Source organism: Syngnathus acus, chromosome 12, assembly GCF_901709675.1.
Source record: "Syngnathus acus chromosome 12, fSynAcu1.2, whole genome shotgun sequence".
Taxonomy (NCBI): domain Eukaryota; kingdom Metazoa; phylum Chordata; class Actinopteri; order Syngnathiformes; family Syngnathidae; genus Syngnathus; species Syngnathus acus.
In genome coordinates this window covers 11,129,874-11,155,555 of record NC_051097.1, presented here as the reverse complement: position 1 = coordinate 11,155,555, position 25,682 = coordinate 11,129,874, and the positions used below count along the sequence as shown (strand labels likewise).

Genomic DNA, 25,682 nt, shown 5'->3' with positions numbered 1-25,682 from the left:
ATTAAAGAAGAAGAAGGGGAAAGAAAAACGCCACCACAGAAGGAGGTTAATTAGCTTGGCAGCCGCGGATGGCGGCGATAGCACCGCATAAACAATTATTCCTTCGCTTGTATTTGATTAAAACAACGTAGCAGCAAGTTTTATTCCGGAATATGCCTTTGACCTCCTCCTGAGTGTGTTTTAGAAAGACAATTAAAAGAAGATTGAAACGCGCAACTCGACGGCGAAATATGACGAGTAGAACTTCCCATGTTGAGATCTTTTTTTTTTTTTATAATTACCATAAAAGTTCTCCGTTTTCAAACACATGAATGAATGGGAACGTTTGGTGTACCTAATGTCGCGTCGGTGGACGACGAAACGAAGCACCGAGATGAGTCGACGACGGTCGCCCGCTCGGCTCGGCTCGGCCGTCGCAGTGTGGGAACGACCTGGCCGAAGAAAGAAAGAAAGAGAAAAAAGTCATGACGAGCGAGTCACTGATGGGGTTTTTGTCTCCTCAAGCTTTTTTTTCCTTCTTTCTTTCTTCCTCCGTCTCAGACGACTCAATCCACTCCATCAGATCACAGCTCATCCCCGCAAATCCTCCCCTTTCTCAATCCCGCGTCGGCACACAAGGCCTCCTTTCAGCCGCCGTGTTCCTGGAGGTGGCCTCATTAGCCCGAGATGTTTTGTTTGTTTGTTCCTCTCTTAAAGGAGCTCAATTGAGCAGCAGGCAGCAAAGCCCCCAAAAAGAAGGCCGAGGTGGGGGTGGGGGTGCTGGCGTGGGCTGACATAGAGCTCAGGACCCCAGCGTGTCCTTATAGTTGCAGAAAAAGTGTGAAAATCAAGGCGCAGCATTAGCAAGTAGCGAACAAGCAAGTTGTTTACATTTGGTGTTTGTGTGTCGGCTGCTTGGTTCAACAAAAAGGCTGAAAGTGCAACTGTGGCTCTCCTTGCCCACATGTGAGGGCATCACAGTGCTTGGATTTTTTTACTTTATATATTTTTTATTTACTCTATTTTTTTATTTAATTTATTTTATAAGTAGAATTTTCCAGTATCTCCATTTTAATTTGTTTGCTTCACGTTTGCTGCCTAAAACGGAAAACAAATTTATGTGCTTTATACTCTTAGCTTGGTAAAAATTAACTTCATGTTTTTTTTTTCAATCTCAGCGGATGAAGAAAAAAAAACACGCAAGTGGAGTGAGGTCAAGTCGACCACGCTCGTGGCCTTGGCTGAAATAAGGCAGATGTTCCCCACACAAGTATCTGTCCTTCTATTGAAGTATATTATGAGTACCTTTGCGACATCTGGCAATCGGACAATATCTGGAAAATAAAAAACATATCCTGGAATGGTCTAAAATGAGCCTGCAAACCTGAAAACAAATTGCTTTGGTGCTATTTATTTACGAGTGCTAAATGTCACCTTCCTATTTCGTCCTCACCTGGGCAATAAAATAACATTTTGTATTCTTCATAAGACGTCGAAGAAACAAAACATCCCGCTGGAATATTTTCCCGCGGGGCAAGCCAAGCGATTCCAACGGTCCCGCAGACACAAACGCCGATTAATTATCGGGTTGCTTTTAAATCTGGCGGAAGGACAGCCGGCTGTCGCCGCCGAACGCTTTTGTAATTAAAAGGAGCTGAGCTACGGCGACGGCGGGAAAGGCCACACATCAGACGCCGACCGGACTCCGGCCCGCTTCCACGCCCCCACCCCGGCACGCGGCGAGGAACATCAGGCAGGCCGCGCCATTAAGTTGATTGCGCAGATGCGTTTATTCGCTCAGAGTTGTAAAGATTACTGGACGATTCTGCGGCAGAAGTACGGCTACTGCCTTTTAATGTGCACTTAGCCGGCTGATTTAATGACTGGCTGTCGCTTCGCGTTTGGCCCGCCGCCGCCACCGGGACGGCTAGCGGACACTTTATTAGGTACAACCCGATCAAATATAGATATAAATATTTATTCATTCCAAAGCGCTGCGGGAATGGATTCGATGACACTTGATTGGTCCTGAAATGAAAAAGTTGGGGCACTTTTTGAGGCTATTCTGATATGTCATCAAATTCCAATTCATTGAAAAAATACTAAATGAATCAAATCACTTTTTTTGGGTCCCTTAACAAAAAAGATATTAATTACGAGCAGAACATTTGACAATTCTACAGCCTGTCGTTAGTATTTATTTGTAACAAAAGTAAAAAAGAAATGTTTGGCCATTTGATGAGAGAGGGTCATTGTTTTTACTTGGCTTGTTATTTGAGTGAGGGCGACTACTTTTACGTTGCTTCAGGCTCGAGTGTGATTTTATTGGAAAGGCTCACTATTGTATAAAAGGCAATGTAAGACTTTCCCAGACTCCAAAAATGAATTCTGAAGCAGAACGGAGCGTAGACGGACGCGTCTCAATTGATTTGATAGAACTGCAGACATTGTCTACCTCCCTGGGCAATGACAACGGGATTTTAGGGAGGGGAGGGGGGAGGGTTGTAAAAAAAGACTTTTTTGGGTGTGCATTTTCTTGCTTTCACTGCTCTTCTTCTTCAAACAAAGTTCCTCGCTCGCTCGCTCGCGCCTGCGTTTCTCTCCTTCCCTATCTGCTTTCGCCTGCCTGCTGCCTGCTTGCACACCTCCATCCCACCTTTTTTTTTTTTGCTCCTATCGCCGCCTCCTCTGTACTTTCTTCTCCATCCATCTCCTCCTCCTCCTCCTCCTCCCTCCCTGCACCCGGCTAGCACCTCGCTCCACTCCATTTTTTCTGCACATGCGATTTGCCTAACAATAAGTGGCTCTGCCCAAGGTCAGATAAGAGAAGCACAGCCCAGGAAGCCACAGCCACTGTTTCTTTCATCCCCTTTTTTTTACCCCCCCTCCCTCCCTCCCTCCCTCCCTCTCTCGCTCGCCCCCCTCACGGCTTGCGAATTATCTCGGCAGCACATAATAATAATTACTGAGGACGGCAACAGCGAGATAAGGGCGAGGCAGCTGAAATAGTGAGAGAGAGAGAGAGAGAGAGAGAGACAGAGAGAGAGAATGAAGGAGGGAGGGAGGAGGACAGGTTCGAAAAAACTGAGCAAAAAAATAAATAAAAGAAGGAGAGGAAAGGGGGCGAGAGAGAAAGAGAGAGAGAGAGGGAAAAAAGTGACGGAATGACGGCAAGCAAGCAACAGCCAGTCAAGCACTGGATTTGGAATTAGCGCCCAGCGGTTCTTTGAAACGACGCTGAGGAGAAATGTTGCAAACTTGTATAACGTATAAAAGTTGCGCCAAAAAAATCTCATCTCGTCTCAACGAAAACCTTTTTTTCGTTTGGCGGAAGTGCGACGAAACCCGTAATGCAACTTGAAAAGTGAAACTGAATTCAGAGCGACTGAAACACAAATTTATGGTTATTGCAAGAAATGGGAAGACGATTACAATGCGTTTGAAAAATACACGTTTGTCTTCTTTTCATGAAATTTCATCAAAGCATTTTTTTTTTTTAAATAGTCAACACGACAGTATGACAACGTTTGTTCTTTTGAGGATTTTGCAGGATTTCAATGCAAAAAAAACAAACGCTTTTTTGTGGCAGTACGAAAGATCGAAGAATGTTCAATTTTCACGCAAATGCACTGGCACCAAAAATTAATATTTGGGGGTTAGTAAATGAAAGAATGGTCACGTAAATAGCTAGGAGGCTGTGAAAACGCCCTTTTACCTTGAATCTAGTACAATTACAGCTGTATAAATTACAAAAATAATTGACCAAACAAATAAATACATTTAAAAATAAATAAAATAAAAAAATAAATAGACTGCGACCAATAACGTTTGGGGAGGCGATGGGACTGAAAATGCGTCCTTCTTTTGTGCTTGAATGAATGACTTCCCTAACAATAGTGCCACAAATGTAAAAGGAAGCCATGACAAAGCCATTTAGGAGGATTTCACACAAAAACAACAGTCCGACAAACACTGTGACAAAGCCTGTTCAGGTGACTATTTAGGAGGATTTCATACGCACGCACACGAGACAAAAAAAAAAAAAAAAAAAGAAAGCCGCGCCTTCACCCGAAACGTCACCCTGACCTCCGACATGAGAAAAATGGTGGCCTTTTTGAGGAAAAAAAAAAATTGCCAGCTCCAGTTTGTAGCGACAAGAAGAAAAGTTGTTTACTCACATCGCAGGCGGGAGTCGCATCACTTCCTGGCGGGATGCGACCAATCGCAGCGCAATTTAATTTCTGCAAAAAAAAAATGAAAGTGATTGGAAGCAATTACTGTGTAATAGGACGCAGCGTAATTGGATATTAAGTGCAACAACGGCTGCACAAAGTCGCCTAGTTTCCTTTCATTTTGAGGAAAGCAACGTTTTTTTTTCCCGACTCCCGCAGCGATGAAAGTCGACGCTAAATAACGGAAATTGCTTTTTCTCTTCGTTAATGCCGCCGTGTGGCTCGCTGGCGTTTTTGCACCTGAGACAAGTCGCTCGCGTCGGAGTGCTTCTCGGCGGGCGGCAAATTGTCACTTTGCCGCCACGCCGAGCGCACCCCCGCAAAAAATAAATAAAAAAAATTGGAGGAAGCTCATTTGTTCCTTGATGACTTGCTTTTACAAGCGCGCAAACATGATGTGCTGGGATGCCGCCAGACGCACGCCGGCACGCTGGCTGTGTTCTCCCAACAATTTAGTACCATTTCATACCAAAAAAGAAAGCAGAGAGGGAAAGCTCAACTTGAGAAGTTTTGTTTTTTAACATTGCAGAAAAGCAATACAAGACAGGAACGCACACACCGGTGCACCGATTGACAACCCCCCGCCCCCCGTTAAAAAAAAAAAAAAAAAAAACAGCAAGCGTGTCAGTCGGCAGCTCGCCAGCCACCTGACCCTTGAACTCTATATCTGAGGTTGCACGGTAAGCTGGCGTAGCCTCAACCTACCGATGCTTCTCTCCACCTCCCCCCCCAACGCACCCACACAATCAACCCCCCCCAAACCCCCAGAGGACCCGCTATCAGCCGGCCCGAGCACTTCTGCAGAGGCCTGATATCCAGGCTGGATTGAGAGTGGGGTGGGGGAGTTGGGGGGGTTATATTGTGATGGGGGGGGTTGTGATTTACAGCGCGAGACGACGCGGGAATAAGAATGAGCCTCGCTTGCGTATTTGTGTTGGATGTCTTTGAACGCAGCACCCCCTCCCCATCTCCCCCCCACCTCCTCCTCCCCCTCTTCTCTCGGCCTGCGTGTCGTGATGACTATCAGCAATGTATTATTACTTCAAACTGTGGCAGATTAGCCCCCCCATCCCTTCCTCCTCACCCCCCCAATCGTCTTCTTGGTCCTTACATCCAGCTGCCCCCCCCCTCCTCCCCCATCACTCCCTCAGAGTGCCGCTTGCCGTAAAGCCATTCTGGCCTCCTCTTATCTCCCGACTCAGGCCCTGTCACTCGGCTGACCCGTGAACTCTGCATCCTGAGTGAGGGAGGGGGGGCCGGGCAGGAGGTTGGAGGGGATGAGGAGCAGGTGGAGGATGGGAGAGGACGTGGGAGGAGGAGCTCAGAAGAAGGATGAGGAGGAAGGTTGCAGACCCCAAGAGGAGATGGGGAAGCACGGAAGGTGAGATGGAGGAAGGATGAGGAGCAATGTTTGACGGGCGCTAACGTTAGAGAAGGCTCGTCCGGCGGCGCCTTATCTGGCCGTTTGCTGCCTGTTAACCCTTCCCCAAAAAAATGGTCGCAATGATGACAAGCCAGAGTGAGCTTCTTATGCATTAGCGCGCGGTGTCAACGCCCTGCCGGGGCCCGATAGCCGCCTTATCGCTCGCCGCGCCTGATAAGACGCAACACGCTGCCGTCGCTGCACACGGAGAGGGCGGGCGAGGAAGGCGAATGTTTTTTTTTCTCCCCATCACTCACTCTCCCTTTTCTCACCCTCATTTGCATTTCCCTCTATTCCATTTGCCACTGTCCTCTGGGCCAGCAGCCTCCCCCCCTCCTCTTCTGAGGAGCTGCGAGGTCACGAGGGAGACAATGCAAACACGGGCCGTGTGAATGGCGGCCGGGAAGAGGACAGCTGTTGGAGATGACAGCGATGGCTGTTAAAACGCAATCTGTCTCTCTTTGCCGGCCGGCCGCCCGCCCGGCCGCCCTGTTGCCGTGGCGGCGCAGCCTCCTCCTCCTCCTCACGTGGAATATCGCGCCTCAAAAATTGAATATGGCCACTTTTCACTCACCAAAATCAGATTTAACGCTTGTATTAATGAGACTTGTTTCCTGGCAACTACACGGCTTCTTTGCTTACATTATCGCTTTTTTTTTCTTGCAAGATATTTTTTTTAAATATTAGTAAATTGTTTCTGTTTTTTTCCTCAATGACTTACATGCGAAAAATGATTTCTCCAAATATTGCAATCAACTCCCCGATTACTGCATAAAATGAACTTTCTTTCTGAATATTATTGCAATGTTTTTCGGACCATTACACCTCGTTTCCTTGCAAAAAAAAATCTTATATCAAAGAATATTATCCCTTTCTTTCGCAGACTTTTTTTTCCTCATATTGACCCCATTTTCTTCTCCTCATGATAATCTTTCTAATATGAAGCCGTATTTTTCTTGCCTAAAAAGACAGACTTTTTCTCAGACAGGGTCAAATCAAATAAAAAGTAATTGTATTTAAAAATGCCAAAGTATCGCAACCCTGCTTTTGAACGCAGCCTGTCGAGGCAGATGGCGGGCCGCCCACCCGCAGCTCGCCGTTTGCGTTTTTCCATTAAAAAATTCTTCGCTCACGTGCGTGCCCGCGTGCGACCCGTCGTCTTGTTTGCGGCGCGGTCCAGAAACTGGCTGTGAAAAGTGCTCGGGGACAAACTTTTAGCATTTGGAAGGAAAAGTAGGTTAAAGTGACTTTGGCGCGGAAACAAACCTGATGACACATTATTGAGCGCAAGTGTCGTATCTGCCCTCTCAGGCAGACACGGTCAAATGTATATATTCATTTTTATTTCAGCAAATCAATACTATTGCCTCGTGTCCAAACTTTCATTCCTTTAAAGCTTGGGAAGAAATTTTCTCTCAAGCTCCGCCCCTCTGTGCAGCATTATGTCACCTCAAGATTGAAACTATGGGTGTATTATTTTAATAATAATAATAATAATAACACTGCTTATTTGACGGCAGGATAAATGTTTGTATTCATTCATTCCAGATCACAGCGAGTGAGGAGGCGGAAGGGGGGGGGCAAGTTGAGGGTTTATTAATGAAGCTGTAATCAACACAAACACACACTACATTTTTTATTTTTTTTTTTACTGGACTCCATGTGAGCTCAGGTAGCCCCCCGTGTGTGCGTGCGTGCTATCGCAGGCTACACGCTCCACTGACAGATGGAGATAAACACAAACCTGAACGGGGGCATATGATTTATCAACATGAACGAATACCCCCAATCATCAAAACCCCGCCCACCACACACACACACACCTCTTCAATCTCTGCGTCGACCCTTCACTTTTCGGCGTAGCTTGGGGGCGGGCGGGAGGGGTAGGAGGCGGAGGCATACTTGTTCCCAACCAAGAAAAAAATATCTGGGTTATTTATTTTATGATCACAAGCGCTTTGCTCAAATATTATGAATGGAGCTTAATATTTTGGGTGACTTTTTTAAAAGGCTCTTTTTCTAAAGGCTTTTTTTTTTTCCACAAACCCTCCAGAGCTTTTTGCAAAATCCAACAACTTTCCCCCAAAAAGACATTTTTCCAACACAATCTCCCAAATTTTTAATTTGAATTCTTATCACTTTAACTTATTTGCTCAAAAATAAACAAATAAGACTTTTGTTTTTAGAAAACCTCAAAAAATATATTTCTTTTTATAATATTGTGACTTTATTATAAAATGATATCTTGTCAAATTCAGTTATTTGCTTAACTAAATGAGCCTCCTTAAATCCATGATGTAGAAAATCTCCATAATGATATGAGTTAATTTTTGTATTGGGTATTTTTTTTTTTGGTCATACTATTCCAAGAAAACAAAAATTATTGCCACAGCTCAGATTTTGTAAATATTTGTTCCTCTAAAAAAAAAAATACTTAGATGACTTAAGTGAATTTCCTTTAAAGATTCCTACTTTTCTTTGTTGTTGTTGCTTTTTCATTCTCATAATACTTTCCATCATTTTCTCACCAACAAAACTTGAATCCGATTTTTTTTTGTGTGTGTTGTGCTTTGGTGGCGGGTGCAAATGAGTTGACTTGCCCCGAGCGCTGGCAACCCACGCGTTTGCCACTGCATGCGCTGGCTTGCCACCCACTAAAACACACACACGCGCGCACACACACACACACACACACATACCTGACAATTAAAGCACAGCTTGGATGTTGCACGGCGTCTGAGAGGGTGTTAGCGCCTTGTCTGCACGCTTCCTCGCCCCCACCGACTCAAGGCCAGAAGGTGTCAGACGCCCAGGAGTGGACCCCTGCTGGAGAGCCAAGAGAGAAAGGAGAAATAATGATGCCAGGGAAGCACACGGCGGTGCGTTGCATGTCCGTGCGTGCGTACCAGTGTTGTCTTGTTGATGTTTTGTTTGGACGCTGTTGATTGTGCCCTGGAACCTCGATGGCGTCGGATGAGTGTGACCTTGTGGAGGCGTTAACGAGATTTTTCACGCCCAAATAAGGTGTTCTGCCGCTATGTTCCACTTTGAGGAGCAGGAAGCAAAGGACACACACACACAAAATATTGCTCTGCCACTTCACTTTTTGGGGGATGGAATTCTTCAAAAAAAAAAAAAAACAGGCCCGTCAATTTGGATCTTCTCCAAGAACCAGGAAGAACCTTCTGGATTTGACTAACATTGAAGCGTCGCAGCACGTGATCAAGGCAGCGCCGTCGTCCCGGAAGTGGCATCCTTCCATCTGCCGTTCCTTTGTGCTCCACATTTTCCACTTTCCTTAAACCAAACGGAAGGCCGCAGACACCCAGCGGGTATTGATCAGGGTTACTTTTAACAGGCTGCTTTGGGGTCCATTAACCTGCGCTGATGACAAAGCAATAAGAGACTGATGCGTCTCCGGGGGCCGGAGGGGGGGGCCCGGGGGGGTCTTTTGTGGCAAACACAATGACTCATCATGAGTGACATCTCCAAATGATGTTTGCTACTTTTCACATTACACATTAACGGGCCTTTGTAGCGGCGGCTCGGCCCCATTCACGTCACTTTGAAGGCGTTCAACGTGGTAATTGACACTCGTCTCCGGTAACCAAGGCAACAACCCCCCCAACCCCCCGCCACCCCCGAAGAGGGAAAGCGGAAAATCAACAATTAACGTGTTTAATGTCAATGACCCCGGCGCGCAAAACTCAAGGACGCCTTGTCTTATCTCCAGCGCCTGTTATGGTTGTTACTATGGCAACCAAGCTCTTCCAGTTGGTCTTTCCCACCCCAAAAAATGATCTGTCACTATCACAAACCTGCTATGTTCAAGTGTAAAAAGAAGCAAACTGCAGTCTGGTGAAAGTTGAGTCAAGTCAAACCACTTGCGCTCTGACGAGGCGTTTAGCGACGGAAATGGCGTGTGGCGTTCAACTTTGTACCCTCCGTGATGGAGGCATAGCGAAGAATGGCAGGATTTCCACGTCACGCATGCGACAAAAAAGAAAATGTAAAAAGCGAAGCCGTCGTCCAAATGAGCTTGAAGTTCTCTTTTGTGTGCAAAGTGTGAAAAGTGGCACACGGAGCCCTCGAGGGAGGCTCGCACACACTCAGTCATCCCTTGGTTCTCCCTTCCTTCCTTCCTTCGCAGCCTCCCCCAAACAGACTTCCTCCCTCCATAATTACCACTTATTAATTTTAAATGAGAGCCCTAACACGTTGCGCGGTATTAATACGGCCTGTTAATTCGTGGGGGTAATTTATGGGCTGTGGGCGGGGACCACGACATGATGGAGCGCGCCTCGTCCATCACGTCCTGACCAAAGAATACGGCCGTCGCCACAAGGTCCTGCAGCTAGCTACCACTTTGACAAAGTCCAATGACATTTTTTCTGCAGACTTCCTGTTTTGGAAGTCACAATTTCAGAAACTTCTTGTTTTTGTTCAACAGGCATATTGCGTGGAAGACAAAACCAGTACTTGCCAGAAATTCCTTCAGTCCCAACAATTTTTGTACGATTTGCCACATTTAGGCCTGGCGAATTTATGATCAATTGTTGTCAAATGCAGGACGCAGCTGCTGATATTTGGCTTTTGTTGTTGTTGTTGTTGTGGTGGCGTTCACCGCCTGTTGGCTAATTCTGGTTTATATTTTTGTAACCCAAGAAAAAAAAAAAAAAAGACTTACTCTTGCCATTTTCGTGTCCTGTCTGATTCTGATTCCAAATTCTTGGAGATGGTTGTCACATGAAGGACACAGCCAGTACTTGCCAGAAATTCCTGGAGTTACAAGATCTAGAAAAAAAAAATACACATCAAACTTTATGTGTGATTTGGAAAGATTTCGACCGAAGCCACAGCGTAGACATAAAGAAGACGTGATTTGATTTTGGGATTTATTTTTTGGAACATGATGAAAAGCAGCGTCTCGCTCTTAGAGGGCTTCCCATCAGTCTTCTTTCTGCCTCTCTCTCTTTCACTGTGTCCCATTTCAGGGGGGGCTTTTCAGGGCTGAAGTGGCGCTTGGCTCTGTTCGAGTGTCTTCGTGGCTGTGACCGGGCCTTCCTTTCACTCACTGTATACGCATCTGTGTGTGTGTGTGTGTCCGAGCCTGCAATTCACCAATTTCACCGCTAATTAGCCCACAAAGACGAGCAGAGGGAGGGGGGGAGGGCGGTGTGCACGAGAGGGGTGGCATATGCGGGAGGTCCAGGCCTGAGGGGTCTATGTATGTGTGAGTGTGTTTGGGGGGGGGGACTGATGGTGGCACAGCTGAGACACATGGCACGGGACCAGACAGACGCCTTTGTGTGTGAGGAAAGCGTATGTCACAGTGAATGTGTGTGTGCGTGTGCGTTGTGTCTCTCACTTGGTCCAGCCTGGGCCAGTCTTAACTGGCGAGGCTGGTCCCAGCATGTCCAGTGCTCCCACTACGCCCACTGGCATTGGCATCGAGTGTTGGTCCGCAGCCATGACTGCGTCGCCGTGTATGTGTGTGTGCATGCGAGTGTCGCCTGCCAATATTTTTACTTCTCACGAGCTGGTGGAGTTCCCAGGAAAGCAGTCTGCCTGGCGCGCAGCCCATCGGAAACGAGGGCTTTTTCCCAAAACGTCATTTGTGCGGCTTTTGTTTGCCGTTTAATGAGCATTTAATTCTTTCGCCGCGCATGTGTACCCGTGTCGCGTATTTTGGCGTGTGCCAGGTGATTCCTTTATTGTAAATGCTGGAATTGTCATTCATGTTCTGGGGGGCTTATATGGCAAAGCCACACGTGTTCTCATTGAAAATGCATTTTGGTTTTCATCTCATCTAAACTGGAGTAACGCAATCCTTGACGTCTACATTTGTCCACCAGGTGGTGCTAATTTCCTGACATCCAAAGAATGCAGCCAAATGTCCGAATTCTGCAAAATATGGTGATAGGAATATTGAATATTAAACAATGAGAAGAATGCAGTCCAGATGACTTCATCTCCGATTCATCCACCAGATGGCGCTATTTTCCCCCTTTCAAAGCATGCCGCAAAGAATCGCTAGCTTCAATTTAAACATTGTGCGCTGCGACTGACATTTACTGCAATCCTTTATGATCAGACTTCATTTTCATATTTGTCCAATATATGCCACCTATTTCCCAGATTCAAAGCATGCAGCAAAATGTCTGTTTTCAATGCAGAAATAAAGCCGGACCGGACCCATTTATTTGTTTTCATTCATCTCTGACAACATAAACACTTTCTCCTTTACTTAAAGCATGCAACAAAGCTGTCTCTCTCTGGAAAGGAAAACTATGCGCCGCTTACAATGTTGTATTTGTCGGGCGAACGCACGCACTGTAAATTCCATCATGCTGTCATTTTTTCCGTTTTTGTTGATGCGGCGAGAAGGCGCCATATTTCAACGAGATGTTTATGATGCCGGTCAGTCAAGAGCGGGCTAGCGCTCGCCTTTGAAGGACGGTTGGAATAAAAGACTAAATACCGGATGGTCCTCCGGTTTCTCTCGAACCTCGATCGTCAAGATTCGAAGGAAATTGTAATCTCGCAATCACGCCGGTTTTCGTGCAGCCCTTTTGTCGCCGGGTAGACTTGCGTTTCTCGATCGGCTCAAAACCTCTCCACCGATTTGATGACGGGAAAGGACTGAAGGATTTACCGCGGTTGCGCTTCTGCCATAGACGTTTGTTCTCAAATCCACGCGGACTTGATTTATTATGTGCGAAGCCCAAATGCCGTTTAGATTCAGTACGAGGCGATATATCTGCAGCCCCCCCCCCCCGACTGGACGGCAAATCAAGACACCGCGGCAGGGACGGACGGCAAAGTCAGGAGTATATTTCTTCTATAAAAGCGCCGACAGAGACGATCTTTTCTTCTTTTTTTTTTATTAGCATTTGAGCTAAAGGCCCGTCTTTTTATTATGTTCTCATTTGAATTATTTACTGGGCCAGATAAGAGCGCAGCGCCGTAAACTAACGGCAGCGCTCGCTAATGTTCTGCCGGCGCCCATTTAGTAGGCCGTGGCGGCAAAATGCGTCGACGCCTCGGCCGGCGCACGTGACTGATGGCGGCCGTCGTGCCGCCGCTGATGGATTAACGTTGCGGACGGGTTTGGGGCCGTATTGATCGCGGCTGTCATTGCTGCTAGCGTCAGTGGTTTGGCCAAGAGGAGGGGGAGGGGGAGGCTGGTTGTTGATGAAGGGATGCATGATGGGATGTTTGCACACTCATCGTATTTTTTTGTTTTTTTTTATTTTTTTTTTTCCAAGCAAGCTCGCAGTGATTAAGTAACACGTCTCGTCGTTACGGAGCGCTCGATGAAACGTTAAACAAAAACAAGTCGATGGCGACGCGGGCTGTTTTTCATGCCGAGATTCAGCCAAATTGGCAGATCTGCTGCGTACATTCATCCAGCCGGTCGGTGCCTTTCGCACAGAAGCCGGCAAAGGAGGACCAAAGAGAGCTGATTGTCTCGTGAACGTCTTCGCAAAACATTTTTTTTAATACAAACAAAATTTATGCGGAGAAAATGTTACCTGCACTTTGGTCCACTTTTTATGTTAATTTAAAAAATGACTTCACGCCGCCAGCGTCATCAAAAACTAAACTTTTCTCGCATTGATTGGCATCATTTTGCAAATGCTGACACAACATTCTGTTTTTGAAAGTACACCAAACAATAATAGACATGTCATGTTTGCTATCTTGTGGCGTGACAACTAATTATAAATAAATATAGTTTTTCTTTTATCTGGACGATAGGAAACCTTCAGGTAATAATTGTAGCCGGGGGGAGGAGGGGAGGGTGCGACTTGTATTTCGATAACTAACCCAAATTGCAGCGTGTGTCGCCGTGATAACGAGGTCAACGCCACAGGGCGGAGCGGCGGCCATGTTTTTTCTCGCCTGCAGCCACGTGACGTTGACCTCTGCGCTAATGAACAAAACACAGGGACAGAGAAGGAAAGTCGGAGGGGGGCGAATATGAATGAAAGGCAAATCTATCCCAAACACGCCTCCCTTAAATAACCCCCTCCCCCCCTCCTTCGCAGCCTCCCCCGCCTTATATTTTATTCTCCGCCGCGCGGCGAATTTAATAAATATATGCAAATGTGTGCTGTGGAACATGACGAGTGTAAATCAGGCGAGGATGTTCTTTGAGCGCCGCCGAGATTGAGGCTGAGAGCTGACCTCGGGTTAATCATTTTTCACTTCCCTATCGCATTCAATGCCGCTGCCTCTGTGTGTGTGTGCGTGTGTGTGTGTGTGTGTGCGCATGTGTGCAGTAGTAGAATGTGTGCCGCTCTGGTGGAGGCAATTCTTCATAAACTTTGTACACATGACTGTGTTTACTTGACAATTTATGCAAAGCACGATCAGCGGCATTGTAGGGAGGGGAAAAAAAAGGAATTTTGGACTTTCACTAGGTTGTTTGAGAACAGACTTTCAGAGTTTTTAAGATGCGAACTCTCGTTAAATATTGTGAAAGAGTATTAAAGACAAAACTATTGAAAAAAAAACAAAAATCGGTTTTTGAAGTTTGGCGTTTGTGCTACTCGGTGTGGTTAGAGTACCACTAAAGGTACACAGGCTCCCTCTAGTGGTACACAAAAGAATTACTGAATTAAATTTTAATGTCTTTAACGATTAAATATTTAATATTGAACAATTGGGGTTTTTTTTCAAATATTTAGCAAGCTCAAAGTTTGTATGACCTTTTATGTAAAATAATTCAATTTGGATGATCATTTTAAAACAGATTTAACATGTTTCATCGATTAAATCGACCAAATATTCGTTAGATTCATCAATGATTAAAATAATGGTTCGTTTCGGCCCACAATATGGTATCACGTCGCCCTATGGATATTTTATAAGAAAAGCCTGTGAGCTGAGAACAAATATTGATCTCGTATAAGAATGAAAACACAATTAAAGGACAAATTTGCTTTGCCGGAGGCGAGGCGCTCGCCCCCTCCCCAAGCCAAACATCAGCCGTGAAAAATACCCCCCCCCCCTCAGAGGGCCGGCCATCCGTCGGGACCGCAATCCCGTCCTGAAGGCTTCTCTCGTCCGACAACGGCGCTTCTGATCAAACATCATTTACTCGCTATCTCGCTCGCCCTCACCCCCTTCCCTGATGCCGCCGCCCCCCCCCCTCACCCACCTCCACCCCGCTCGCCCCTCGCCCAGGGCCTGTTGCCAAGGCGACCGGCTTCTCATTTCTGAAGTGTCACATTGCATTATTGTCTTCACGCTTTCCAGCAACAACCTCTTGCTCGCTCGCTCGCTCGCTCTTTCTCGCTTCACCACAAATAATGCACCTCTCTCTCTCTCTCCCCCTCGTCCCATGCAATGCAATTTTCCCGTTCAGACATGCATAATGCAGAACAAACAGCAGGCGTGCAGAGACACACACTCAATATGCAAATGACTTTTTTTGTGGCATACCTGAGCTCTCCTGCTGCGAAAGGTAGCGAAATAGCGCAAGCAGAGCAGGTAAAGACGGACGGACGGACACCTTGTGAAAACGGCAGGGAAAAAAGACATTTCAAGTTTGGCACCATAGCGTGCGCGGAAGCGCAAAGGAGTTCATTTCAAACAAATTTGCTTCTTTCTACTTGGGGATTCCAAAATTTGAAAGCTCTGAAAGTGACATGTTTTTTTGTTATTCATTATCAAAACTGGGAATGGGAAATGGCTACATTACATAGCGGCAGGTTTGGGAAAGCCCAGATCAAACTAGTAGAGCTTGAAGATGGTCATTCAAAAAAAAAAAGAATGCTTTCCAGCAACGACACGTCAGACGTGACTCGAGAAAGTCTGCGACAAAGTGACAACCGGTTGAAGACGAACAAGCGAGGTGTTTCGGCAAAAAGAGCAGGTTTGCAAGTGGCGCCAATGTCGAGTGGGGAGCGTGGGGAGGGTCTGAAGTGAGCATTACCTGCGATGGCGTTTGAAGTGGCGGCGGCATGTTGCACGCATCTGTCAAGCGCAACCTGTGAATTCCGGCGGTGTGCAGGAGTCAGCTCAGCGGTGGAGCAACTCATCCAACAATATTTCTTGCACCACTATGAGACTGAAAAAAAGAAAATAAATGACATTAGTATCGAGAAAATGGAATCAGAAGCTAGAAGAAGTTACTGCATGTTCTTAAAAATGCCGCCTGTGGAACTCATCCGGGCTAAGATTGCGCAGCTGGGTCATAAAGTTTTTGAAAAGCGTACAACTTGGCATCGAGGACACCACGTTCGAGTTTGGAAGCAATCAGACCAAATCTCTCCGTTTGAAGGAGCGCAGATAATGGCACAAATGACTCCAAAATGGCCACTTCAAAACAAAATGGCAGACTTTTTTTTGTGAGTCTACTCAAGAAAAACATGTCTACCAAATTTCATTTTCCCAAGTGGAATTGGCTCCGGGGGCTGAGTAAAAAAAAAAAAGTCTCAACATCTCCTGTCTGTGATTTCTTGAGATTATTTTGTGGGTCCAATCATGGGAGACCCATTTCCCAAATGAAACCTCAAATGACTTGCAACCGTGCGGCATCTGTCTCATTGACAAATCCAATGAGACTCGTTCTTGTCTCATAAGCCTAAAAAGACCAAAAATGCCCTTTTGGCAAATTTGGGCCAACGGGGAAAAAACGCCGGCGCTACGGCTAAGTGGCTACTCATTGACCCCAAGAAAGAAAGAAATATGTCGAGCCGGGCCGGGCCGGCCTCGGCTCAGCTGTAGCGAGGCCTCCGAGGACCTGGAAGGTTAATATTTGAAGGAAGGATGGCCCATAAATATCAGCGTGGGGACTATTAATTAAATAAGCATTTCTTAAATATTCTCCCGGGGCTGCTGCTTTTGTTTGAAGATGATTGATCGACTCCTATTTCTCCAGGCAGGACCATTAGTTTCGCCGCCGCCGCCGCCCTCCTCCTCCTTCCGCTCCGTCCCTTCCCTTCCCGCCTCCCTCCTCTTACCTCTCTTTTTCCCCCTCCACGCCCATTTCTCCGCCTTGTCCATGCATCTGCTGTCAACTGGCCTTTCCTGGCTCTCTTTTCATCAGTGGCCGTCCCTGAGAGGCTCTCTCCGGAGGCCCGTATTTCTCTCGACCCGGTGACAAGCTAATGAGGCTAAATCCCGGCGTTACGTCCCAAAAAAAAAAGGGAAGCCTGGGCCGTGGCCTCTACCCGAGCCACGCGGCCCGCCTCTGCGTCGCACATCTGCCACCACAGCGTGGCCACAAAAGCCCAACAAGAAGTCAAAAGAGAATAAATATCGAGGCGTTTCTGGCCAACAATGGGCCTCGCTCCTCTCCCGTGTTTGGAACGAATTGTGTTCAGTCTTTAAGGTACTATTAGAGTATTTCCTCCCTGGCGGTGGTGGCCTGCCACGCTCGGCTGATTTCTAGCTAGAAGACAGGGATCGACGGGGGAGCACTGTCTGGCTGTGGAGACACACACACATGCAAACTTGTGCACACATGCACAAAGAAAGTGAAGCAAGGCCAACAATCTCCTCCATCCTAATATCAACATAATCGAGTTGAGTGTGCATTTTCACAAATCCAAAAACAAAGCACGGCGCCTGTTGTGCAACTTTTTGGCTGTTTCCTACAATCTCCTAAAATGTATCACTCACCAGAAGTTGAGTTTGAAAGTTGTCATGAGCTACCAAACGTGACAGTTTAGCCTTCTTTAGACCGCCCCAATAAAGGTGATTCTGATTCTTTGAAGAATTTCAGCACCACCTCAAAAAAGGAAAGCAGCAGAAGTGACAAAAGTGCTTTTGTTCCGTTTTCTAACAATGGCGGCAATTAAAAGCGCAGCACTACTTTTCTGAAGGATTTTTTTTTTTTTGCTCACTATTGTTAGTCACAATCACACACACAAAAAAAAAAAGTGAGATGCCAAATGTGAGACGAGCGCATGGCGGGATCCCGCGGCGGCTTGCTTGCCAGCACTCATTAGCGCGCATTGATCACCCCGAGCCAACGACGTGTTTACCAAACAGTCCGAATGGAGACGACAAAGCAAACAGACGGGATTGACACGGACGGCGGATGGAGTGACACTCCGACGAGGAGGGAGGAGGAGGAGGAGAGGTGATGGTGTGATAATGGAGGTGGTGGAGAGAAAACACTCCTGGGAGGAGGAGGACATAGAGACGATGAGCTCGCACTCCAAGTGTTGGGATGAGATGCAGGTGAAGCAGGTGAGCATGAGTGTGTGTGTGAGGGTGGAGGTGGGAGAAGATGGAGGGTGGGGGGGGTGCATATTAAAAATGCAGCAGTGGGGAGCAAGGCCGGGGATTCACAGTAATTAGATGACAAAACGGCAGCGGGCTGGAGATGAGAGAGAGGGGTCACACACAATGCCACTGCCGCCGGGTAATTTGTAAGTGTCAATCACCAGCCTGCCGAGGGGAAAAGGGAAAAAGAGGGAAGGGGAGGGGGGGCGGATGAGGAGGGGTGTTTTGGCGTCTGGAGATAGAGGCGGAATATGAGGCTGAAGATGGCGAGGAAATGGAAAGTCACCCGAGTGAAATGGGAAAAGATGGATGAAAGAAGACTCCGAATCACTGCTGGCTGATTACTGTCGGCGCCACGTGACGGCGTGCGACCGTCTTGCCAAAGATAGACCGACGACCAGATTGACTTGGATAAAAGAACATTTCATCCAAGTTTGCGTGTTAATACACAACAAGCGTTCAAGTTGGGCGCTTTGTTTGCTAATATTGACTATTTCATTTTAGACTTTCTATTTTGGTCATGAAATTAGGTTTCCTCTTATTTATATTTGCAATAAATTGATGAAAAGTAAAGTGAATAAATACATGAAAAAACCAAGAAGGCTAAATTAATGCAACAAATATTATGAGACTGTAAAATAAATTTAAATTGATTTGATTAGAATGAAACAAATTTCACGATTTTGATTTGAATTTACAATAAATTAATCATTAATAATAAATAACTAAAAAAAAAAAATCATTCAATGAAACAAATGAATGAAAAGGATGATGAAAGCCATACACAACCCAAAATAATGCAACAAATCTTGATCATGAAAATGCTGAATTTTAAATAAAGCACAAAGCAGCCGCACAGGGCCCCCGTGCCGAACTTTGCCCACCCCTACTTCAAACGGAGAATGGGATTGAAAATAATCTGAGTGTGCATGCATGCGAAAAAACAAGTCAAGCATTGCCGTGGAGATATTTGGAGGCAGGTCAGGGGGGGGTGTATGCAAATATTGGCAGCTCAGGTGACAGACAGGTGAACGTGTACGGCGCCACGCGGTCGACAATGGGGGTCGTCGCCGCCGACGCCGGCCCGCTACCAGCCGGCAGACGACACAATGGCGAACCGACACGCGAGCGCGCTCATGCATGCATAAACGGCGCCGACTGCGAGCAGAAAAATGGAGATAATCTGTCTTTACACATGCAGAGGAGTCGGGGCACTGACATGACATAACACAACAACGCTGATATTTGGCCCATTCCTCAAAAAAGGGGGAGGGAGGGGGGGTCGGCGAGTGAGGGATTGTTTTGCGAGGCCTCGAACCGTTTGTACGAGAGATGCTGCCTTCAAAATATTGAGCAAATATACATTTTGGGGGAAGCCGGGAATTTTAACTTTCACCCCCAAAGTGCTTTCTACGACACATGAAAGCATTTTAACGCCAACAAAACAAAATGTTTTTCTTGTAATTAAGCATTTGGAAACGAACGCAGCAAACAACATCTCGACAACGACATGTAGAAGAAAAAAAAAAGTTTAATTGCATTTTATCTCTCAATTTGCATCATGCGCGATAATAACCGGCGTCTGATCACTAAACTGGAGGTGTTCTCATTTTTGAGCGTTAAACGTAGCCAATTAGAAGCAATGAAAAATGTCACACTGGCGGGAAAAAGAAGACAAACAAACACAAAAGAAAGTGTGCAAATTAATGAGACAAAGACAGCAACCAAACTGCCTTTGGCTTAATTAATTGGAATTAGGACGTGTCATACACACACAACATGTCGAAATAATGACAATTCTCCGATTATTATTTCGTTGCCAATTAGCGCTTCGTCGTTCGGCTCGCAGATTGTTTGCTCGTGGTCGCGGCTCGGGCGTGCATTCGTGTCGGCGGCGCGACAATACGTCGCATACAAAATTGTTATTTACGTACAGACTGCATGAAGCTGTCGTGCTACGCTAAACAAAGCGTCAACTAACACCGTGCCACAGGTGGGAACACTCAAGTGGCACTTTTCAGGACTTGCTTTAGGGGAGGGAAAAAAAAAAGCTTTTGATAAACATCCAGCAAACGAGAAACGAGAACGATAAGAAAACGCGACCCCCAACGACGTCCTAACTTCATCCGTCACAATAAAACCCGTGAGAAAGCTAGGCTACGTTAACTTTGCAATTTAGATAAGGCATAGCTGGTCAAACATGAACTAAGCGGCGTGTCGGTTGTGCGTGCCGTTTAGTAGACATTAAAGGAAGGATCCGCAGAATGATTTAAAAAAAATAAAATAAAATTACTGAGAAGGTGTTAATAAGCCGACGAATGCGAGTGCAGATAAGGTGTGCAAAGTTGCTAATGTGCCAATGTTGTGATTGGGCAAGATGGCGGCATCACACGAATGTAAACAGCACAATTCCAAAAGGACAACATACACAACTTTGAGACGGTGCCAAGGTACTTGAGTGGCTCCACCTAGCGGCAACAAATCCATTGCCTGGCCCATAAAAACGATTCCGATTCTGACTTTAGGACGCATCGAATGGAGCCGAGCGTGTGCGCGTGCGTGCGTGTACCGCCGAGGGGGTTTTACCAGCGAGCGTGAACTCGGCTGGTCCCCACATCTGCCGCTAACAGACGGAGCCAACAGCCTCTCGCGAATAAAGCGGATAAATAAATAAGGCTTAAGCAGGCCGTGTTTACCTGCTCGGGTTGTGTCTATTTGAGACGCTTACCATGCCAGCGGGGGGGTCCGATTAGTGCGGACGTTAGATATCGGCGTGTACCCCTTTCACCGCTAATGCTAACAAATCAAAAGATCTGTCACGCTACTTTTGTCTCACCAAAGCCTGCTAGCTTCATGCTAACATACGATGTCAAAGATGGATGTTATACTCATTATAAATCTTCAAGCGGCTGCTACTTTTTCCAACGGATGACATCACAAACAACGGCGGAATATTCTCACTGCTCGGGGGAGATTAGTTGGGGACCTTTTCTGCCCTTTCTTCTTGCTCTTAATTACGCCGCACGCGGTAGACCTCGGTGCCACGTGGCACGCTGCGGCACGACGTGACAAGTTGAAGGCACACAACTCTAAATTCGGACTTAATCCGCACTATAGCGGGAGAGCGCCGGATCCCCTTTCGCACAGCCGACATCTCACCTCGGTTATTACCGGCAAACCCAGAAAAACTGGCGGGACACTTTCGTCCACCCCGTTTTGTGTCAGGGCCTATCACACCAAACAGAGACATGGAGGGGAAAAAAACGGCTTTGACTGACAGGGGCTAGTAATGACTTGGGATTTGTTTGTGGGGTTTTTTTTTTCCAGATGGTGGAGGATAGAATGTGACAATTATAGAGGTGAGCTATAAATGCACACATATATGTGCAATACATATATGCACACATACATACGCCAGTCTCATATATATATATATATATATATATATATATATATATATATATATATATGTGTGTACAAATATCAAACACACACACACACACAGGAGCGGATAGAGACAGTAGGGATGGCGGAAGCACCCCCCCACCCCAATCCTCCGCAAGATGGAGCGAGACTGCCGGCGCACACTGTCAAGGCAGTTAATATAAGCGCTGCAGATAAGGCAGCGCAGACAAACACTGACCAAATCAGCCATTTCAGCAGCCAGCGCGCCAACTGTCAGTCAGCCTGAGAGACACAGCAACAATCAGCACTCGGCCGGCTGATAAGAGCTCGGCCGGCCGGGCGCGGGAAATAGCCAATCTGCAGGCGGGCACCGGCCAGGAGGATGGAAGGATGGAGGCGGTGGGGTGGGGTGGATGGGGTGGGGGGAAGAAGCACTGAGCAAGAAAACAGGATTCCGATGCACTCGACTGCACACAGGGAATACGATTCCCAAAGCCGGCGACCACAATATTAGGCACACCTGCACTATGATGCCGCACTACACCTGTTCCTACAAGTCTGCATACTGCTTTTTTTTTTTTTAAATGACATCCTTAAAGAGATCCGATAGAAGACATTAAATGCCTTACAGTATATAAGTTGTTATTTTCAGTGGTCATCGACTTGGTGTAGTGTATCTTTGTTTACAAGTTACTCTCTGCAGTTGTAGTTTTAAAGTGCTCCCGAGATCAAGCTGAGCTGAAATTCACTTTGTTCGCCGACCCGTCCGCGGTGTCTCCCGGCAAAAGTCGGCCTCGGTCCACTGAAAACTCTAAAGAGGAGCCATCGACACAGTGCCCCCGGGGAGGCGCATGAAAAGAGCTCACTCGTGTTGGGACAAAATGATTTCCTAGGAATGTTGCAGGACTGATCGTTGGAATATGTCAAAAGATTTATCTGAAACAAAACGATTATCGTAGCCTTTCATATTTATCTGTACCAATGAAGTACAAACCATTGGACGGAATATTTTCCCAGACACGAAACGTCCCTGGAGGCTCTCGGGCGCCGTATCGCTCTCGGACGGCTTGTGGACATTGCCGCCAATCACAAACGTTGTCTCGAGCGTGCTTGTTTTAGGCATCGTGCCGAAGCGCTTACGCTAACGATTTGAAGCGCTCATTCTTTAACGTGCCGCCTCGCTCGCCTCGCACAATACGGCCGAGGCGCGCAGTTTGCTCGTCTCTATTGATTAATGGCGCATATAGCGTGCGGACGCACGCGCCTTTGTGAGGGATGGCGCTCTCTATTTAATGGAAGAGTGAAATTCCCTCATAAGAAAATAAACACATCCAAAAGGCCAGGCGTGGTGGACCGATACGGGGTGGTTTGGGGAGGGGGGGGGTCCCCAAGCATCTCGGGGCCACACTGCCCCCTAGAGGTGACACGTGGAGCCGCAGGCAGCCTGAGAATAAATTCCCTGCCGTTTACCGGCTTTGTCAAACACATTTAGGCCGCCTGCGAGCGACAACAGAGGCGAGCGGTGGCAGCTGGCGACTGTTTATTCTTGGAAGTGGAGTCAGAGGGGCGTCCGCGCTTCCTTGATCATGAAGCAAGCGGCCATTACGCAGAGCGGCGGCACGCTAATCACCCAGGGCCCCGTTTGCGAGGAGCCGGGACGCGGCGCGGGAAGGGTTAAGCTCAGTCCCGTGCCGCGTTCCCCTTTTGCTCCGTCAAGGCCCATTAAACCGGCTGCAGCGCAGCAATATGGCACCATCAATTACAGGCACGCCGCTATCAATGTGCACAGGCAGGGCCGTATAAACAGGATGGACGGCCACATAAAAGGCGGGCGGGCCGTGGACTTTAAAATGACCCCTGAAGCTGCATACCGCCTCTCCATTTACACACGCGCGTGCGGAGAGGCAAACAAAACATGCAGTTCAGCTCCACTTTCACTCCAATCAAGAAGGATCCCTGCAACAATTTGAGCACGTAAAGTGGGGGAGGGAGCATTGGTGGGTGAGGGAAGGGGGGGTATGATTTCAGCGTTACTCTACTGCCCCCATGTGACACAAATCAAACATTCAGTTCACGCAACCTAACCCTGCAATGAATTTTTCTAAGCTCAGGCTTAGTAAATCTGTTTTTCTAAAATTCTAATAATTACTCCAAAAAATAAGACAGGAACATTTTTTTTTTTATTTTAAGCTTTATTATGAAAACATTTAAAGATGCACACAGATGCTACCAGAACATTTGTTACATGATTTTTATAAGTTCCTACAATACGGTTGAGCAATAATTCCCAACCAATGTGCACCGTGAGCATGAACCTGACGTGAACTTTTTGTTAACCAGCCACTCCAATTTTTACAGAGTTACTAGGAGCCGCTCTGTATTTTGGCTGGGCACAATTTTGTTCTTGGATGAGGGACTCCCGCATTTGGTCGAGCAGATCAAGGCACTTCCTTCCAGATCAGCTGACCGTGCCAGGACAAATAAATATCTATGATGTTCCCTATCAATGTAAGTGAAATGGTTTCCTATTTCCATGATTGTCTGTAGTCAGGTCACATCTGCGAGGAGGAGCTGCTGCTTCCAGAGCTTTTGGTCTTCTGTCCCCTGCTGGCGCTGGGCTGCCGTTGCACGCGCTGGCCAGAGGCATCACGTGTCTTGTCGGCGGGATTTGTTGATGAAGAGGATGTCGCTTTGCTTCGCGCTGCTGATGAACCGTAAAATATAGATGGGAAAACACGCCGGATGGGGAAAATGCGCTCCGATGCGGAAAGTGTTGATTTCAGTGAAGTCTATCGGAGTTGTAAAATATTATGATGCACGCCAAAATATTTGCTTGTCCTGTTCCTACATAAAGTCAGACTAGTGTTCCTTTTAAATTTTTGAAAACTTTAAATGTGACCTTCCTACACTATTTATTTTGCTCTAAATTGGAAAGCTTTTGCAATACAAAATGAATTAATTTTGTTTTTTGTTTTATGGCTAATTATCATTCGTATTAGTAGTAAGAGAATGATGAAAACACTCTCAGAATATAACAACGTAAACACACGGTAAGTATTACACAATAACACACAGGCAGTACTCAGAAACACGTTGCATTAAAGAAGTAATAAATACTACACGCACACACTGAAACGCATAAAAACACACAACGTACAATAACAAACTCACTTCCATGGAGACAAATCAACACACATTAACAAACACAGCACACATAAAAGCAAAAATGCGAGCAAGACCTTGAGCATGAGGAGCGCTGCCGACGTCTTGGGAGCCGTAGGCCGCCATTTTGGCGCTGACCCTGGTGGCTCGGGGTCCGGGCCCCGTGGAAACACCCGCGGGGACTTTAGCACTCTTTCCGGAGATCTCATCTTGTTGAGTTGTGAAGAAATGAAAACAATTAGTAAGTGCAGATGGGCTGCCATCGTTTTAATATCCTCACCTCTGGCATCCGCCTTGGTCGTGGTGATTCCGGCGCCGTGAGAGGCCGTGACGGAATCGCCGCCACAGCTTTCGGTGACCCTTTGGCCGGCACACATGGCCTTCAGAGTCTGGAAGACCGCTTGAGGGGCCACGTTCATCTTCAGCAAGTCCACCAGGATCCTAGAAGGACATGGCTGTCAATCAATGGGAAATGTCAGTTAAATTGTGGTATTAAAAAACTGAAAATGGAATTGATTCCCCGGACTGACTTGAACACTTCCTGGTCCACAGTGATGCCCGCAGCCTGGCTCAGCTCATACAACTCACTCTCCTCTGCGTTTAGGATCTCCTTTTTCTTTATGGCGTATTTCTGCACGCTGGTGGTCACCACCAACGCCGGGGAGTCCGCAGCGGAGGGTGCCGCTTGCTGGGACATTGTGGCAGGAACGTCTGATACTTATATTTATCACACGAACTGCGGAAAAATAAAAAATGAGGCAAAGTGATGTTAGCCAAGTGTTCAAGTGCTAGCGAGATAACTAGCTCGTCGTGAGTAAAAACAATGCGTCATTGACTCGCTTACGAATATTAGCATATTAGCAAGTCATTAGCGACGAACAAAAGCATACGGAGTCAAAAGATAACTTTGGCAAAAAAAAATACACACCGTTAAATTAGTTTTGAGCGCCGTTTTCATCAGCTTCCGACAGCTAAACTGTAAACAAATACGGCGCACGGATCAATGCGTCATCATCAAGCGACACGGCGCGTTGCATGATGGGATACGTAGTCCACCCTGATTATTTTGCGCTTCATCAAAAAGAACTCATTCCATTTCGTTAATTAGCGTTGTTAATGAATAAAAACGGGGATAAAAAAGGAAACACACGCAAGTTTTGCCAGAAGTCGGATTCTGGCAGAGTCTTCAGAAAGAAAGAAACAAACAATTTAGCATGCTTGAGTCTGATGAACCGTTT

The 25,682-nt window shown here is 46.6% G+C and overlaps 2 protein-coding genes across 7 annotated transcripts in view; both read right to left on the bottom strand.

Annotated features, from left to right (window-relative positions):
* Positions 1-15,708, bottom strand: part of lhx5 (LIM homeobox 5) — a 32,900-nt gene extending 17,192 nt beyond the window's left edge. The window contains exons 1-7 of one of the 5 annotated variants that reach the window (XM_037265209.1): positions 15,578-15,708; positions 10,322-10,428; positions 8,776-9,018; positions 8,541-8,669; positions 8,334-8,460; positions 4,158-4,220; positions 335-431 (exon numbers count right to left, since the gene is read on the bottom strand). The gene's annotated coding sequence lies outside the window, so the exon portion shown is untranslated. Of the gene's footprint in view, positions 1-334; positions 432-4,157; positions 4,221-8,333; positions 8,461-8,540; positions 9,019-10,321; positions 10,429-15,577 lie in introns of all 5 variants that reach the window. The other 4 variants (XM_037265214.1, XM_037265213.1, XM_037265211.1 and 1 more) reach the window with 4 other exon arrangements.
* An 8,099-nt stretch (positions 15,709-23,807) lies between these two features.
* Positions 23,808-25,463, bottom strand: mzt2b (mitotic spindle organizing protein 2B). Of its 2 annotated transcripts, none has more exons than XM_037265246.1 (5): positions 25,373-25,463; positions 24,975-25,180; positions 24,725-24,885; positions 24,522-24,653; positions 23,808-23,986 (listed from the first exon to the last, which is right to left on the bottom strand). In XM_037265246.1, the coding sequence occupies exons 2-5, from the start codon at positions 25,139-25,141 to the stop codon at positions 23,835-23,837; spliced, it is 612 nt and encodes a 203-aa protein (XP_037121141.1). In that variant the 5' UTR covers positions 25,142-25,180; positions 25,373-25,463; the 3' UTR covers positions 23,808-23,834. The 2 variants fall into 2 exon arrangements, with proteins under 2 accessions (XP_037121141.1, XP_037121142.1); XM_037265247.1 differs by having other exon boundaries at positions 23,808-23,983.
* Positions 25,464-25,682: the final 219 nt, after the last annotated feature.

What these genes read in the sequence shown, in the direction of transcription:
- mzt2b (XM_037265246.1), bottom strand. Translation starts at nt 25,141, where the DNA reads ATGTCCCAGCAAGCGGCACCCTCCGCTGCGGACTCCCCGGCGTTGGTG. An exon ending in GTGGACCAGGAAGTGTTCAA is followed by an intron (nt 24,886 to 24,974) that starts GTCAGTCCGGGG and finishes ATGTCCTTCTAG; the next exon opens with GATCCTGGTGGACTTGCTGA. An exon ending in GACCAAGGCGGATGCCAGAG is followed by an intron (nt 24,654 to 24,724) that starts GTGAGGATATTA and finishes CAACTCAACAAG; the next exon opens with ATGAGATCTCCGGAAAGAGT.